The sequence below is a fragment of the Triticum urartu genome, chromosome 7A, assembly GCF_056163025.1.
Source record: "Triticum urartu cultivar PI428250 chromosome 7A, HENAU_Tu73, whole genome shotgun sequence".
Classification (NCBI taxonomy): domain Eukaryota; kingdom Viridiplantae; phylum Streptophyta; class Magnoliopsida; order Poales; family Poaceae; genus Triticum; species Triticum urartu.
In genome coordinates, this window is record NC_141879.1 from 195913078 (window position 1) to 195932025 (window position 18948).

The 18948-nt window shown below is 43.6% G+C and overlaps 1 protein-coding gene across 1 annotated transcript; it reads left to right on the plus strand.

The window, feature by feature from the left end:
• Nucleotides 1–14061: 14061 nt before the first annotated feature.
• On the plus strand, nt 14062–18869 carry LOC125520085 (uncharacterized). The gene is made up of 3 exons (XM_048684891.2): nt 14062–14461; nt 16025–18293; nt 18383–18869. Exons 1-3 carry the CDS (start codon nt 14141–14143, stop codon nt 18631–18633), a joined length of 2841 nt encoding a protein of 946 aa, XP_048540848.2. The 5' UTR covers nt 14062–14140; the 3' UTR covers nt 18634–18869.
• The last annotated feature ends 79 nt before the right edge of the window (nt 18870–18948 follow it).

Consider the following 18948-nt stretch of genomic DNA (forward strand, 5'->3'; position numbering starts at 1 on the left):
GCAACTCCCGTTTACCAGAGGAACACTTTGTGTGCTACCAAACATCACAACGTAACTGGGTGATTATAAAGGTGCTCTACAGGTGTTTACGAAGGTACTTGTTGGGTTGGCGTATTTCGAGATTAGGATTTGTCACTCCGATTGTCGGAGAGGTATCTCTGGGCCCTCTCGGTAATGCACATCACCTAAGCCTTGCAAGCATTGCAACTAATGAGTTAGTTGTGGGATGATGTATTACGGAACGAGTAAAGAGACTTGCCGGTAACGAGATTGAACTAGGTATTGAGATGCCGACGATCGAATCTCAGGCAAGTAACATACCGATGACAAAGGGAACAACGTATGTTGTTATGCGGTCTGACCGATAAAGATCTTCGTAGAATATGTAGGAGCCAATATGAGCATCCAGGTTCCGCTATTGGTTATTGACCGGAGACGTGTCTCGGTCATGTCTACATAGTTCTCGAACCCGTAGGGTCCGCACGCTTAACGCTACGATGACAGTTATATTATGAGTTTATATGTTTTGATGTACCGAAGGAGTTCAGAGTCCCGGATGAGATCGGGGACATGACGAGGAGTCTCGAAATGGTCGAGACGTAAAGATCGATATATTGGGCGACTATATTCGGACTTCCGAAAGGTTCCGAGTGATTCGGGTATTTTTTGGAGTACCGGAGAGTTACGGGAATTCGCCGGGGAGTATATGGGCCTTATTGGGCCATACGGGAATAGAGGAGATAGGCCAAAAGGAAGGAGGCTTGCGCCCCCCCTCTGGTCCGAATTGGACAAGGGGTGCAGCCCCCTTTTCCTTCTCCCTCTCCTCCTCTTTCCTTCACTCCTACTCCAACAAGGAAAGGAGGAGTCCTACTCCCGGTGGGAGTAGGACTCCCCCCTTGGCGCGCCCTCCTCCTAGGACGGCCGCCTCCCCCCTTGCTCCTTTATATACAGGGGCAGGGGCACCTCTAGACACCCAAGTTGATCAAGTTGATCGTCTCTTAGCCGTGTGCGGTGCCCCCATCCACCATAGTCCACCTCGATAATACTGTAGCAGTGCTTAGCCGAAGCCCTGCGTCGGTAGAACATCAACATCGTCACCACGCCGTCGTGCTGATGAACTCTCCCTCAACACTCGGCTGGATCGGAGTTAGAGGGACGTCATCGGGCTGAACGTGTGCTGAACTCGGAGGTGCCGTGCGTTCGGTACTTGATTGGTCGGATCATGAAGACGTACGACTACATCAACCGCGTTGTGCTAACGCTTCCGCTTTCGATCTACGAGGGTACGTGGACAACAGTCTCCCCTCTCGTTGCTATGCATCACCGTGATCTTGCGTGTGCATAGGAATTTCTTTGAAATTACTATGTTCCCAACAGTGGCATCCGAGCCAGGTTTTATGCGTAGATGTCATATGCATGAGTAGAACACAAGTGAGTTGTGGGCGATATAAGTCATACTGCTTACTAGCATGTCATACTTTGGTTCGGCGGTATTGTTGGATGAAGCGGCCCGGACCGACATTATGCGTACGCTTACGCGAGACTGGTTTTACCGCCGTGCTATGCACACAGGTGACTAGCGGGTGTCAGTTTCTCCAACTTTAGTTGAACCGAGTGTGGCTAAGCCCGGTCCTTGAGAAGGTTAAAACAGCACTAACTTGACAAACTATCATTATGGTTTTGATGCGTAGGTAAGAACGGTTCTTGCTCAGCCCGTAGCATCCACGTAAAACTTGCAACAACAAAGTAGAGGACGTCTAACTTGTTTTTGCAGGGCATGTTGTGATGTGATATGGTCAAGACATAATGATATATAAGTTGTTGTATGAGATGATCATGTTTTGTTGAAGTTATCGGCAACTGGCAAAAGCCTTATGGTTATCTCTCTATTGCATAAGATGCAAGCGCCAAATAATTGCTTTACTTTATAGCTATGCGATAGCAATAGTTGCAAGAGCAATTGTTGGTGAGACAATCATATGACAACACATTGATATAGATCAAGATGATGGAGATCATGGTGTCATGCCGGTGACGATGGGGATCATGAAGATGCTTTGGAGATGGAGATCAAAGGCACAAGATGATGATGGCCATATCATGTCACATATTATGATTGCATGTGATGTTTATCTTTTATACATCTTATTTTGCTTAGTTTGGCGGTAGCTTTATAAGATAATCTCTCACTAAATTATCAAGGTATAAGTGTTCTCCCTGAGTATGCACCGTTGCGAAAGTTCTTCGTGCTGAGACACCACGTGATGATCGGGTGTGATAGGCTCTACGTTCAAATACAACGGGTGCAAAACAGTTGCACGCGCGGAATACTCAGGTTAAACTTGACGAGCCTAGCATATAACAGATATGGCATCGGAACACGAAGACCGAAAGGTCGAGCGTGAATCATATAGTAGATATGATCAACATAGTGATGTTCACCATTGAAACTACTCCATCTCACGTGACGATCGGACATGGTTTAGTTGATATGGATCACGTGATCACTTAGAAGATTAGAGGGATGTCTGTCTAAGTGGGAGTTCTTAAGTAATATGATTAAATGAACTTTAATTTATCATGAACTTAGTCCTGGTAGTATTAGCATATCTATGTTGTAGATCAATAGCTCGCGATGTTGCTCCCAGTTTATTGTGTTCCTAAAGAAAAATTATGTTGAAAAATGTTAGTAGCAATGATGTGGATTGGATCCGTGATCTGAGGATTATCCTCATTGCTGCACAGAAGAATTATGTCTTTGATGCACCGCTAGGTGACAGACCTATTGCAGGAGCAGAGGCAGATGTTATGAACGTTTGGCTAGCTCAATATGATGACTACTTGATAGTTTAGTGCACCATGCTTAACGGCTTAGAATCGGGACTTCAAAGATGTTTTGAATGTCATGGACCATATGAGATGTTCCAGGAGTTGAAGTTAATATTTCAAGCAAATACCCGAGTTGAGAGATATGAAGTCTCCAACAAGTTCTATAGCTAAAAAGATGGAGGAGAATAGCTCAAGCAGTGAGCATGTGCTCAGATTGTTTGGGTATTACAATCGCTTGAATCAAGTGGGAGTTAATCTTCCAGATAAGATAGTGATTGACAGAATTCTCTAGTCACCATCACCAAGTTAGAAGAACTTCGTGATGAACTATGATATGCAAGGGATAACGGAAACGATTCCCAAGCTCTTCGTAATGCTGAAATCAACGAAGGTAGAAATCAAGAAAAATATCAAGTGTTGATGGTAGACAAGACCACTAGTTTCAAGAAAAGGGCAAAGGTAAGAAGGGGAACTTCAAGAAGAACGGCAAGCAAGTTGCTACTCAAGTGAAGAAGCCCAAGTCTGGTCCTAAGCCTGAGACTAAGTGCTTCTACTGCAAAGGGACTGGTCACTGGAAGCGGAACTGCCCCAAGTTTTGGCGGGTAAGAAGGATGGCAAAGTGAACAAAGGTATATTTGATATACAGATTATTGATGTGTATTTTACTAGTGTTCGTAGCAACCCCTCGGTATTTGATACTGGTTCAGTTGCTAAGAGTAGTAACTCGAAACGGGAGTTGCAGAATGAACAGAGACTAGTTAAGGGTGAAGTGACGATGTGTGTTGGAAGTGGTTCCAAGATTGATATGATCATCATCGCACACTCCCTATACTTTCGGGATTAGTATTGAACCTAAATAAGTGTTATTTGGTGTTTGTGTTGAGCATGAATATGATTTGATCATGTTTATTGCAATACGGTTATTCATTTAAGTAAGAGAATAAATTGTTGTTCTGTCTACATGAATAAAACATTATATGGTTACACACCCAATGAAAATGGTTCATTGGATCTCGATCGTAGTGATACACATATTCATAATATTGAAACCAAAAGATGCAAAGTTAATAATGATAGTGCAACTTATTTGTGGCACTACCGTTTAGGTCATATTGGTGTAAAGCGCATGAAGAAACTCCATGCTGATGGACTTTTGGAATCACTTGATTATGAATCACTTGATGCTTGCGAACCATGCCTCATGGGCAAGATGACTAAGACTCCGTCTCCGGAACAATGGAGCGAGCAACTGACTTATTGGAAATAATACATACTGATGTATGCGGTCCGATGAGTGTTAAGGCTCACGACAAGTATCGTTATTTTCTGACCTTCACAGATGATTTGAGCAGATATGGGTATATCAACTTAATGAAACACAAGTCTGAAACATTTGAAAAGTTCAAAGAATTTCATAGTGAAGTGGAGAATCATCGTAACAAGAAAATAAAAGTTTCTACGATATGATCGTAGAGGTAAAATATTTGAGTTAAGAGTTTGGCCTTCAGTTAAAACAATGTGAAATAGTTTCACTACTCACGCCACCTAGAACAGCACAGTGTAATGGTGTGTCCGAATGTCATAACCGTACTTTATTAGATATGGTGCGATCTATGATGTCTCTTACCGATCTACCACTATCGTTTTGGGGTTATGCATTAGAGACAGCTGCATTCACGTTAAATAGGGCACCATCTAAATCCGTTGAGACGACACCGTATGAACTATGGTTTAGCAAGAAACCTAAGCTGTCATTTCTTAAAGTTTGAGGTTGCAATGCTTGTGTGAGAAAGTTTCAACCTGGTAAGCTCAAACCCAAATCAGAGAAGTGCGTCTTCATAGGATACCCAAAAGAAAATGTTGGGTACACCTTCTATCACAGATCCGAAGGCAAGATATTCGTTGCTGAGAATGGATCCTTTCTAGAGAAGGAGTTTCTCTCGAAAGAAGTGAGTGGGAGGAAAGTAGAACTTGATGAGGTAACTGTACGTACTCCCTTATTGGAAAGTAATTCATCACAGAAATATGTTCCTGTGACTACTACACCAATTAGTGAGGAAGCTAATGATGATGATCATGTAACTTTAGATCAAGTTGCTAACGAACCTCGTAGGTAAACCAGAGTGAGATCCGCACCAGAGTGGTACGGTAATCCTGTTCTGGAGGTCATGTTACTTGACCATGACGAGCCTACGAACTATGAGGAAGCGATGATGAGCCCAGATTCCGCGAAATGGCTTGAGGCCATGAAATCTGAGATGAGATCCATGTATGAGAACAAAGTATGGACTTTGATTGACTTTCCCATTGATCGGCGAGCCATTGAGATTAAATGGATCTGCAAGAGGAAGACGGACGTTGATAGTAGTGTTACTATCTACAAATCTAGAATTGTCGCAAAAGGTTTTCGACAAGTTCAAGGTGTTGACTACGATGAGAGTTTCTCACTCGTATCTATGCTTAAGTCTGTCCGAATCATGTTAGCAATTGCCACATTTTATGAAATCTGGCAAATGGATAAACAAAATTGCATTCCTTAACGGATTTATTAAAGAAGAGTTGTATATGATGCAACCAGAAGGTTTTGTCAATCCTAAAGGTACTAACAAAACATGCAAGCTCCAGCGATCCATCTATGGACTGGTGCAAGCATCTCGGAGTTGGAACATACGCTTCGATAAATTGATCGAAGCATATAGTTTTATACAAAGTTGCGGTGAAGCCTGTATTTACAAGGAAGTGAGTGGGAGCACTACATCATTTCTGATAAGTATATGTATGACATATTGTTGATCAGAGATGATGTAGAATTATTCTGCAAAGCATAAAGGAATGTTTGAAAGGAGTTTTTTCAAAGAAAGACCTCGGTGAAGCTGCTTACATATTGAGCATCAAGATCTATAGAGATAGATCAAGACGCTTGATAAGTTTTTCAATGAGTACATACCTTGACAAGATTTTGAAGTAGTTCAAAATGGAACAGTCAAAAAAGAGTTCTTGCCTGTGTTACAAGGTGTGAAGTTGAGTAAGACTCAAAACCCGACCACGGCAGAAGATAGAGAGAGAATGAAAGTCATTCCCTATGCCTCAGCCATAGGTTCTATAATGTATGCCATGTTGTGTACCAGACTTATTGTATACCCTGCCCTGAGTTTGGCAAGGGAGTACAATAGTGATCTAGGAGTAGATCACTGGACATTGGTCAAAATTATCCTTAGTGGAATAAGGATATGTTTCTCGATTATGGAGGTGACAAAAGGTTCGTCATAAAGGGTTACGTCGAAGCAAGTTTTGACACTGATCCAAATGACTCTCAGTCTCAATCTGGATACATATTGAAAGTGGGAGCAATTAGCTAGAGTAGCTCCGTGCAGAGCATTGTTGACATAGAAATTTGCAAAATACGTATGGATCTGAATGTGGCAGACCCGTTGACTAAACTTCCCTCACAAGCAAAACATGATCACACATTAGTACTCTTTGGGTATTAATCACATAGCGATGTGAACTACAATATTGACTCTAGTAAACCCTTTGGGTGTTGGTCACATGACGATGTGAACTATGGGTGTTAATCACATGGTGATGTGAACTATTGATGTTAAATCACATGGCGATGTGAACTAGATTTTTTACTCTAGTGCAAGTGGGAGACTGAAGGAAATATGCCCTAGAGACAATAATAAAGTTATTATTTATTTACTTATATCATGATAAATGTTTATTATTCATGCTAGAATTGTATTAACCGGAAACATAATACATGTGTGAATACATAGACAAACAGAGTGTCACTAGTATGCCTCTACTTGACTAGCTCGTTGATCAAAGATGGTTATGTTTCCTAACCATAGACATGAGTTGTCATTTGATTAACGGGATCACATCATTAGGAGAATGATGTGATTGACTTGACCCATTCCGTTAGCTTAGCACTTGATCGTTTAGTTTGTTGCTATTGCTTTCTTCATGACTTATACATGTTCCTATGACTATGAGATTATGCAACTCCCGTTTACCGGAGGAACACTTTGTGTGCTACCAAACGTCACAACGTAACTGGGTGATTATAAAGGTGCTCTACAGGTGTTTCTGAAGGTACTTGTTGGGTTGGCGTATTTCGAGATTAGGATTTGTCACTCCGATTGTCGGAGAGGTATCTTTGGGCCCTCTCGGTAATGCACATCACCTAAGCCTTGCAAGCATTGCAACTAATGAGTTAGTTGTTGGATAATGTATTACGGAACGAGTAAAGAGACTTGTCGGTAACGAGATTGAACTAGGTATTGAGATGCCGACGATCGAATCTCGGGCAAGTAACATACCGATGACAAAGGGAACAATGTATGTTGTTATGCGGTCTGACCGATAAAGATCTTCGTAGAATATGTAGGAGCCAATATGAGCATCCAGGTTCCGCTATTGGTTATTGACCGGAGATGTGTCTCGGTCATGTCTACATAGTTCTCGAACCCGTAGGGTCCGCACGCTTAACACTACGATGACAGTTATATTATGAGTTTATATGTTTTGATGTACCGAAGGAGTTCGGAGTCCCGGATGAGATCGGGGACATGACGAGGAGTCTCGAAATGGTCGAGATGTAAAGATTAATAGATTGGACGACTATATTCGGACTTCGGAAAGGTTCCGAGTGATTCGGGTATTTTTCAGAGTACCGGAGAGTTACGGGAATTCGCCAGGGAGTATATGGGCTTTATTGGGCCATACGGGAATAGAGGAGATAGGCCAAAAGGAAGGAGGCCTGCGCCACCCCTCTGGTCCGAATTGGAGAAGGGATGCAACCCCCCTTTCCTTCTCCCTCTCCTCCTCTTTCCTTCACTCCTACTCCAACAAGGAAAGGAGGAGTCCTACTCCCGGTGGGAGTAGGACTCCCCCCTTGGCGCGCCCTCCTCCTAGGCCGTCCGCCTCCCCCCTTGGTCCTTTATATATAGGGGCAGGGGGCACCTCTAGACACAGAAGTTGATCAAGTTGATTGTCTTCTTAGCCGTGTGCGGTGCCCCCCTCCACCATAGTCCACCTCGATAATACTTTAGCAGTGCTTAGGTGAAGCCCTGCGTCAGTAGAACATCAACATCGTCACCACGCCGTCGTGCTAACGAAACTCTCCCTCAACACTCGGCTGGATCAGAGTTAGAGGGACGTCATCGGGCTGAACGTGTGCTGAACTCGGAGGTGCCGTGCGTTCGGTACTTGATCGGTCAGATCGTGAAGACGTACGACTACATCAACCGCGTTATGCTAACGCTTCCGCTTTCGGTCTACGAGGGTATGTGGACAACACTCTCCCCTCTCGTTGCTATGCATCACCATGATCTTGCGTGTGCGTAGGAATTTTTTTGAAATTACTACGTTCCCAACATGTCTTGCTGTGCGTATCTATGGTAACAATGGGATACCACGTGATTCACTTGATGTATGTTTTGGTGATCAACTTGCGGGTTCCTCCCATGAACCTATGCATAGGGGTTGGCACACGTTTACGTCGTGATTCTCCGGTAGAACTTTGGGGCACTCTTTGAGGTCCTTTGTGTTGGTTGAATAGATGAATCTGAGATTGTGTGACGCATATCGTATAATCATACCCACGGATACTTGAGGTGATATTGGGGTATCTAGGTGACACTAGGGTTTTGGTTGCTTTGTGTCTTAAGGTGTTATTCTAGTACGAACTCTAGGGCTATTTGTGACACTTATAGGAATAACCCAACGGATTGATTGGAAAGAATAACTTTGAGGTGGTTTCGTACCCTACCATAATCTCTTCGCGTGTTCTCCGCTATTAGTGACTTTGGAGTGACTCTTTGTTGCATGTTGAGGGATAATTATGTGATCCAATTATGTTATTATTGTTGAGAGGACCTGCACTAGTGAAAGTATGAACCCTAGGCCTTATTTCCTAGCATTGCAATACCATTTACGCTCACTTTTATCATTAGTTACCTTGCTATTTTTATAATTTCAGATTACAAATACCTTTATATACTATCCATATTGCACTTGTATCACCATCTCTTCGCCGAACTAGTGCACCTATACAATTTACCATTGTATTGGGTGTGTTGGTGACACAAGAGACTCTTTGTTATTTGGTTGCAGGGTTGCTTGAGAGAGACCATCTTCATCCTACGCCTCCCACGGATTGAAAAACCTTAGGTCATCCACTTGAGGGAAATTTGCTACTGTCCTACAAACCTCTGCATTTGGAGGCCCAACAACGTCTACAAGAAGAATTGTGTAGTAGACATCACTGGAGAGCACCGTTGTCATTTGCATTCATTACTGTTAGTTTACATTAAGTATGACTTGACTGGATCTCTTTTACCATGAATTACAATGTCTAGTCAGTCCTTGATCTTTAAAGGTGCTCTGCATTTATGTTTTGCGGTCTCAGAAAGGGCTAGCGAGATATGTGGCGACCAGACCTCAAACGGTCCGATATCTGTGCTTCAGTGTCATCCCTGGATCAGTAATGCTGACACGCACAGTACTTGAAGGATTTATAACAGAGTAGCAATCACACACTTATTACAACGAGTGTCTCAAAAGAGAACTTATTACAAATAATATGGCTTAAGGCCATCTAATAACGATAACAGCGGAAGGCTTGGAAGATAAGTGAGTCCATCAACTCCAACGGCATCACTGAGTATAGAATCACGACCTAAAGTTCTTTACTCGTCGTCTGAAAAGTCTGCAACATGAACGTTGCAGCCCGAAAACGGGTCAGCACATGGAATATGCTGGCAAAGTAACACATAGAGAGTAATGAACAAAAATAGGCTATACTACATGCATATATGGCTGGTGGAAAGCTCTATGGTTACAGTTTTGCGTAAAGCCAATTTTTCCCTACTGCAAAGGAATAAATTTTATTTAACTATCATGGTAGTTGTTAAACATTGAGAGCGTAGACACCCTCTCAATCCCAATTAAACATCATCATTAAAACCCAACAAAATTAATTAAAGTCACATGATGAGATTCACATGATAATCCAAGTACGAGATACTCAAAATGTCCATAACCGGGGACACGGCTAATCATGATTAGTTTATACACTCTGCAGAGGTTTGCGCACTTTTCCCCACAAGACTCGATCTCCTCCGTTGGAATTCTCGCACTACATGGCGTTTGAGAAACGGATGACCGAGACATAGTCTTTCAGAAGCGCTAGCACCTTACGATCGGGTAGACCGTTACACCTACTTCCCCCTACATCTGCTAGTCTACCACTATAAGAGTTTGCACGACTTAATCAACTATGCTAGAGCCCATAGTAGCTTGTGGCTGCACATGGAAGTTTCTAGCATGAATAATCTCATGATCCCTTTGAGCCTGGGTGGCGGTCCATAAAGAAAAACAGGCAATCACTGGAATACCCAGGTGCCCCAATCCACCCAGATGTGTATTTAAGTTGCCACCTTAAGTTTAACCATTAATTAAACAATCTCACATCAGTCATGAATACTCTCAAACCCAATCCACGTCTACAAGCATAGCATGGAATAAGCAAACGTAGAAGTAACTCCCAGGGTTTGATAATAAAACAGGTAATAGGTACTACCTCATCTACTTCCCCAAAACCCACAATTTAATTAGATCCTAATCATGCAATGTTTGAGGATTGATCTAATGCAATAAAACTGGGTAGTAAGAGGTATGATCAAAGTGTTACTTGTCTTGCTGATGATCCGTGAAACCTAGAGATTCGAAGTAGCAAGCGGCGCACTCCGGGTACTCTAACGCAAACAAACAAACAAGCATACAATAAGTACTCATCTAATGCACAGGTAAAACTCAAATAAGAGATCTAACCAAAAAATTCAACTTAAGAACTCCGATTTGCAAAAAGAAACAAATCAAACGAAGCGACGAAAGGCAAACGACGAAAGAAACAAGCTTCGTTTACTAATCTGGATCTAAGTCAAATTTTACAGAAGCAAAAACTTGTTTGAGTTGGTTAAACGGAAAAAGGGTTTCGAGAAGAAACTCTAGGCGCTTGAATCGCCTGATTCCGATAAACGAGCGAAAAGTTAAACTAAAACGAAAATCGGATCAGAAATCGCGATCAGAAATAATCACGGAAAATCCGAGAAAAAGAAAAACGACGAACAGGCTAACGAACGAACGTTAGCTGTCTGCGGCTAAACGACGAAAACCGTTCATAAAAACGAACGTAAAAGCGGCCATTCGCTAAATAACTAAACCGAAGAAAATAAACCGAAACGGATCTAGAAAAAACGGATCTAGGGTTTATGTAATAAAACCGATCGGTTTTAAAAAAAACGGTGGCTACCTCGAACTCCGACGGGATCCGGCGAGTCGGCGGCGGCAAGCTCCGGCGAGGCGGCGCGGGCGGCAGCGCGGGCAGCGGCGGCGGGCTCCGGCGCGGGCGGCGCGGGTGGAGGGTGGCGGCGGCGGCGGGCTCCGGCACGGGCGGCGCCGCAGCGGCGGCGGGTGGTGGCTAGGGTTAGGATTTCGTGTGGGGCAGCGGTAACGGGCCTCGGGGCGGCGGCTTATAAAGGCCTGGCCCGAGAAGTCCTGGCCGAGTACGGCCCTAAGTCGGTCGATTTTTTTAAAATAATTTGACGTGTAGAAAAAGAAAGAAAAGAAATACTAAACAGACTCCAAAAATCTCGAAATAAATTTTCCCCGACTTCTAAAATCAAGCCAGACAAAGTGAACATTTATTTGGGGCCTAAATGCAATTTTTAAAAATGTGCATTTTTCCTAAATTCAAATAAAACAGCGAAAAACTCCAAAATAAAAATCCTATTTGATTTTAATATTAAATCTCTGATATTTGTTTATTTTGAGGAAGTCGTTTTATCCTCTCCCTTTCATTTTTAATAAAAGAAATAATTCAGAGAAAAATAATTAAAATCAAATGATCCTCTTTTCATAATTCGAGAAAACCTCAAATATAAAAATAACGAAATCCCCAACTCTCTGCGTAGGCCCTTGAGTTGCGTAGGATTTCTAGGATCAAACCAAAAAGCAAATAAAATATGATATCAATGATGATTTAATGTATAACATTTCAAATTGAAAATTTGGGATGTTACAAGATACCATCTTATTATATCATATTATGATTGTTTTGATAAAGTGTTGTCATCCAAGATTTATTATTATTGCTCTCTAATTGATTATGCCATTGATATGAGTAAACATGAGACCTAAGCGTTATTGTGAATATGGTTAGTTTATAATCTTTGCTGAAAACTCGAATGCTGGCTTTACATATTTACAACAATAAGAGCAAACAGAGTTTGTAAAAGTTTTTTTATCACTTTCAGTTTGTCAATTGAATTGCTTGAGGACAAGCAAAGGTTTAAGCTTGGGGGAGTTGATACGTCTCCGTCGTATCTATTTTTCCAAACACTTTTGCCATTTTTGGACTCTAGCTTGCATGATTTGAATGGAACTAATCCGGACTGACGTTGTTTTCAGCAGAATTGCCATGGTGTTATTTATGTGCAGAAACAAAAGTTCTCGGAATGACCTGAAACTTCACCGAACGTCTTTTTAGAAATAATAAAAAAATCCTTGCAAAAGATGAAGACCAGGGGGCCCACACCCTAGCCACGGGGGTGGGGGGCGCGCCCTCCTACCTCGTGGGCCCCCTGAAGCTCCTCCGACCTCAACTCCAATTCTATATATTTGGTTTCGGAGAGAAAAAAATTAAGAAAAAGGATTCATCGTGTTTTACGATACGGAGTCGCCGCCAAGCCCTAAAACCTCTCGGGAGGGCTGATCTGGAGTCCGTTCGAGGCTCCGGAGAGGGAAATCCGTCGCCATCGTCATCATCAACCTTCCTCCATCACCAATTTCATGATGCTCACCGCCGTGCGTGAGTAATTCCATCGTAGGCTTGCTGGACGGTGATGGGCTGGATGAGATTTATCATGTAATCGAGTTAGTTTTGTTAGGGTTTGATCCCTAGTATCCACTATGTTCTGAGATTGATGTTGCTATGACTTTGCTATGCTTAATGCTTGTCACTAGGGCCCGAGTGCCATGATTTCAGATCTGAACCTATTATGTTTTCATCAATATATGAGAGTTTTTGATCCTATCTTGCAAGTCTATAATCACCTACTATGTGTTATGATCCGGCAACCCCGAAGTGACTATAATCGGGACCACTCCCGGTGATGACCGTAGTTTGAGGAGTTCATGCATTCACTATGTGTTAATGCTTTGGTCCGGCACTCTATTAAAATGAGGCCTTAATATCCCTTAGTTTCCGGTAGGACCCCGCTGCCACGGGAGGGTAGGACAAAAGATGTCATGCAAGTTCTTTTCCATAAGCACGTATGACTATATTCGGAATACATGTCTACATTACACTGATGAATTGGAGCTAGTTCTGTGTCACCCTAGGTTATGACTGTTACATGATGAACCGCATCCGACATAAATCTTCATCACTGATCCATTGCCTACGAGCTTTACATATATTGTTCTTCGCTTATTTACTTTTCCGTTGCTATTGTTATAATCACTACAAAATACCAAAAACATTACTTTTGTTATCATTACCTTTTGCTACCGTTACCACTACTATCATATTATTTTGCTACTAAATACTTTGCTGTAGATATTAAGTTTTCAGATGTGGTTGCATTGACAACTCAGCTGCTAATACTTGAGAATATTATTTGGCTTCCCTTGTGTCGAATCAATAAATTTGGGTTGAATACTCTACCCTCGAAAACTGTTGCGATTCCCTATACTTGTGGGTTATCACGAGTCTGGGGAAGGGTCCGACCACTTTGGGTCTATAGCACGCAGCCTTTTCCTGCATTTGTGCAAGAGGCTGTTTCCAGGACTCGAACTCGTGACCTCACGGTCACAAAGGAATATAAAAATTTCATGAAAAAGAAAAATAAAAAAACATAAGAAAAGAAAAAAAAGTGAAAATGAACAAAAACTACCTTTTTTGAGAATCATGAAAAAAACTGCCTAAAAATCCGTGCTGGAAAACAGAAAGAAAACCCGCCTATAAATAGTGCTTAAGGCGCCAAATAAAAATTGGGCCTAGCCAAAACTATTGTAAAAAAAAAGTGCCAAACCGAATCCCCTTGCCTTCTCTGCAAGCGACACGAACTCGGCCTCCTTAGCCCATATCATTCAACTCTCGAGCCCAAATACGAGCACCAAGGAATTTCGCAGGAACAAAAGCTCCGACCGACGAAACCCAGCCCGACGAGCCACACATCCGACTCGATCCGGACCCAACGCGGCGCCTCCCACTCATACCGACCGACCGCCCTCCGCCCTCATGTCCTCCTCCGCCGGCGACGGCCTCGCGCCCCCGTCGTCGGCGTCCAAGGGCAAGGCCAGGATGGACGACGACGCCGAGGCCGTGGCCGCGGCGCCGGAGGGCGTGCCCTGCGGCATCTGCTTCACGGACTCGCGCCGGGCGATCCGGGGCGAGCTCGACTGCTGCGCCCACCACTTCTGCTTCGTCTGCATCATGGCCTGGGCGCGCGTCGAGTCGCGCTGCCCCTTCTGCAAGGCGCGCTTCCACACCATCCGCCGCCCGCCCGTTCCCGGCCGCCTCCCCTCCGAGCGCATCGTCAACGTCGCCGAGCGCAACCAGGTAATAGCCAAATCCGAAGCATTTTCAACCCCATGATTGTCTTGTCTATCAGTTGCGCGATAATTATCCAGCCATCTTCGTCGCCGTCGCGGCCTCGCTCCATGGATAAGTTAGACTGTCAAATATTTCATGACGTGTTTCTATAATTGCACATTTCCTAGGTTCCAGCTTCAGACACCATAATGGCAAAGTTCACAGTACTGAGATTTATGAAAAGATTCTGTCAAACTAAGAATCAGGAAAACAAATTAAGCCGCACGGGCAAAACCTTAAAAGATTCATGTAACTGCTGCAAAGGTGAAGCCAATCGTCGATTCTTTGGCCTCTTTGTGTCATCTAGAGGGAACAGTGGAAATAACCTATATATTTGGTGTGCGTCTCAAGCTGATTTTACACGTCGAGTTAGCATTGAATGCGACGGCGCGCAAAGGCAATAGGGTTGACTCTTAAGATGATCTTTCCTACTTCTAAAAGTTCGAGTTGGTGGCGAGTTCACTTCTCTACACATGTGGGATGTTTTGCCAAAAGGGGCAGAATTAAAATACTGGGTCAGCAGAGAGTCGAACTCGGCACCTTGTCTAGAGGGTTCTAGGGTCCTACCATCTGATCTGTATACTAGGGGTCTGCCAAAGGGATCGAACGGCATTTATTAAATTAGCCCTCAACCATTTCCTCGCGAGTCCTCCATCCGTCATCTTTTTTTGCAGTCCTGTCCTCTAGCCACCTCTCCTTCCAATCATCGTCCTCCGTCATTTCAAAATTTGATCTATGATCCCGCTTCAAATTTTCTAATGCCTCTCCCGTGGTCGCTTCAATTGCTCCAACATGGCTCTGCTGCCGAGCCTTTCCCTGCCTTTTTCACATTTTTGTTTATGCTGAAAATTGAAAAGTAGGTGGTGTGTTTTTTCTTTTTCTATTGAGAGGATTGTTGTATAGTGGAATAGGTAAGAGGACTAAAACTGGAGTGAAACCCAACATATTTATAATGTTATACAGCCCGAATTAGGATGAAGCATAAGAAGTTTGAGTGGTATAAACTATCGAAATGTTTTTAAGGTTTGTGAGCACATATTTATTTACTTTGGATCTGGTGCAACACACATACACTTTGCTAGTTGTTATTTTTAGTCGGTTTTATTCTCTCTCCTCTCTCATTGTCCCTGGCAGTTCCTATGTGTCAAGATGTAGAGTCAGTTGATGTCACGCCTTTGTAAATGCACTTACAAATTTAAGTTCTTGCATCGCAATGCCAGCAATTCATTGATAACTCTATTACTCCCTCATTTTAGGTTTACAAAGCCCGCATTTATTTTGACCATCAATTAGACCAATAATATATGAGTTGTGTATCATTATACCATCAGAAACTTCTTTCACATATGAATTCAATGATAAAAAATTATGGCATATAATTAACATTTGTTAGTCAGTCAAATAAATGGTTGTAGTTGGCCTCAAAATGTGTGTGGGCCTTGTAAACCCGAAAGGAGGTGGTAGTTTATATTCTGTTGTTAGGACCCTTTCAATTCTTAGCAGAACTGACGTGCTGTGTTGGTTGAACAGGTATACCATCCTCGAGGCAATGTGAGTAGCGTGGTGAGCACTGATCCTTACGTGAACAGCCGCTGCAGCGTATGTAACTGCTCCAGTGATGAGGACCTGCTGCTCCTCTGCGAGCTGTGCGATGCGGCTTCACACACGTACTGCGTGGGGCTAGGGACCGCTGTGCCAGAGGGAGACTGGTTCTGCAAGGACTGTGAAACATCCAAGGAGGAGCACTCGAGGTGTCAGATCGAGGATGGTGGGTCTAGTGATCAGGGTGAAATTGAAATCACCATTGAAGTTCCAACTGCTGAGCCAGTTACAGAACCTTCCGCTTCTGATATTGTGGATGAGGGTTCCTCTCTGAGTTCAGTGCGCCGCACAAATACGAGGAGCAGTGGGACTACCATTGAAGTTCCAACTGCTGAGCCGGTTACAGAACCTTCCGTTTCGGATATTGTGGATGAGGGTTACTCTTCGAGTTCACTGCGCCGCACAAATACGAGGAGCAGTGGGACTACCATTGAAGTTCCAACTGTCCAGCCAGTTACAGAACCTCCCGTTTCAGATATTGTGGATGGGAGTTACTCTTTGAGTTCACTGCGCCACAGAAATACGAGGAGCAGTGGGCCTATCCCAGTTCCGTCTATTTATGATAATGTGGATGAAGATTACGGGACAATTCCAGTGCACGGGACAAATGCACAAAGCAGTGGGTCTTTCCCAGTTCCTTCTGTTTATGACATTGTGGATGAGGATTACGAAATAAATCCACTGTGTAGGACCAATACGCGGAGCACTAGACCTGATAGAAATGCCAATGATTTGCCATCGCAGGGTAATTCTTCTGATGGATCATATTCTCATGAATCTCCTCAAGGGCGAGGCACTGGTCGCGCATTGTTGCATGCCCATGCTCGCTTTGGAACTGAGAGAGCTAGAACATTTCGTAATTCTCGCAATCTTAATAACCGTATAATGCTGCTGCGTGAGAACTGGCCTGCTCTCCGTGCAGGTTCTGCGGGATTTGCCACACATCTACACAACAATAGCGCTAGTTCTTCTGTTAAAGAGCATCAGCAGTCTGCGGCACCTCCGCCTAAGGAGACCTGTTATGTCAATAAGGCATGGAAAATGTTGGAAATGGCAAAGTCTGCTGGTGGAAGGAAGAAATGTGACAAGCCTTCCTCCCTAGACTGCACTCCTCGATTCTCTATGGGAAATAGGTCAACTTCATTCAGCCCGATTGATACAATCTTAGGACAGAAGAAGCAGAGCCTTTCTCCTACCGTGACTCAGAGAAACGCTATGAAATTTGACCGTGGTGCAAAAAGGGATAATATACTGCCCAGGAAGGATGTTGTAGGGCACTGCGACTTGCCTGGGAATCGCCATGTATTAGTTTGTGAAGGAATTGGTTCATTCCAGAGTAGAATGACAAATCAGGAAAGTCCAAATGGTAAAGTTGCCTCGTCAAGCCATAGTCAGCATGTTGATCAGACACCAGAATCTTCGTGTGGCGGTAAAGTTGCCTTATCAAGCCACAGACAACATGTTGATCAAACATTGGAATCTGTGCATGGCCTGCTTGGATCAGGGAAACCTAAAATGGATGCGCTGCATCCATCTGCAAACAGTCTATCGTCCGGTCGTCCCACGGCGATCTCTCCGCTACAAATCGTGTCGAGCGCTGGGAACCAATCTGGTGCAAAGGTAAACCCTCAGGAACCTTCAGCAGGTCGTGCTGCAACATCCAATGAAATTGGTACCGTGGCAGCAACAATTGAAGTTAGAAAAAGTTCTGGACCAGACCGTGGCGAGTCCAAGAGAAAACATCGTTCTGGAATGCGTGATGATCAAGGATCCAAAAAACCCAGGGTAAACCCTGAGGAACCTTCAGCCGTTCGTGCCACAACATCCAATGAAATTGGTACCGTGGCAGCAACAGTTGAAGTTAGAAAAAGTTCTGGACCAAACCGCGGTGAGTCCAAGAGAAAACATCGTTCTGGAACGCGTGATGATCAAGGATCCAAAAAACCGAGGGTAAACCCTGAGGAACCTTCAGCCGTTTGTGCCACAACATCCAATGAAATTGGTACCGTGGCAGCAACAGTTGAAGTTAGAAAAAGTTCTGGGCCAGACCGTGATGGATCCAAGAGAAAACATCGTTCTGGAACACATGATGATCAAGGATCCAAGAAACCCAGGAAGAGTGGTAAACTTGCAAAAAGTGAAATATCATGCTTGGCCATGCTTGAGTTGAAGCTACTCAAGATAGACAAAACCTATGGTACGTATTTTTCCTTTCAGCCGTTTCAGCAAGAAGAACCTTCTTTTATTTACATATATCTGATCTGTTAAAACTTGCTTGTGATCCAGGTTCCGACAGATTCAAGGAGGTTGCTCGAGCAGCAACACACACCGTCTTGGCTTCCTACGGACTGGAGCATACTCCATCAGTAGCCCTGGCACTCCCCAAACCGGTCTGCAAGCACAGCTGCAGAACCGGATCTTCCAAACTGTCAGCGATAGCCAACACCTGCAAGGAATGCCTGCGTGGTTTCGTGAAGCAAGCCATCAGTTCGGTGTTGGCCAGCAAGCAGATGGATCAAACTGCCGCCTCTTGCTAGGGTTTAGACTGCGTCTCAGATTGTCTTTCACGGTTGTGAAAGGAAAAATTCTTTTGTCTTAGCTAGTGTGTAGACAGATGTTGTATGTACATTTCCGTAGCGTTTTTTGGTGTAACCTACCTAGCTGTGTAGTGGTTGCTTGGCTTGGTTGGTAGACCTGATCCAGGACAAGAAACATAGTACTTGAATGGGTTTCAATCAAGAATAATAACAAAAGAAACATAGTACTTGAAACAGTAGTTGCTGGTTTATATGAGGCAATGGTTGGTGCGGCTGGAGCACGGAACTGGTCTCACATGCCCGGATTTGTGAACG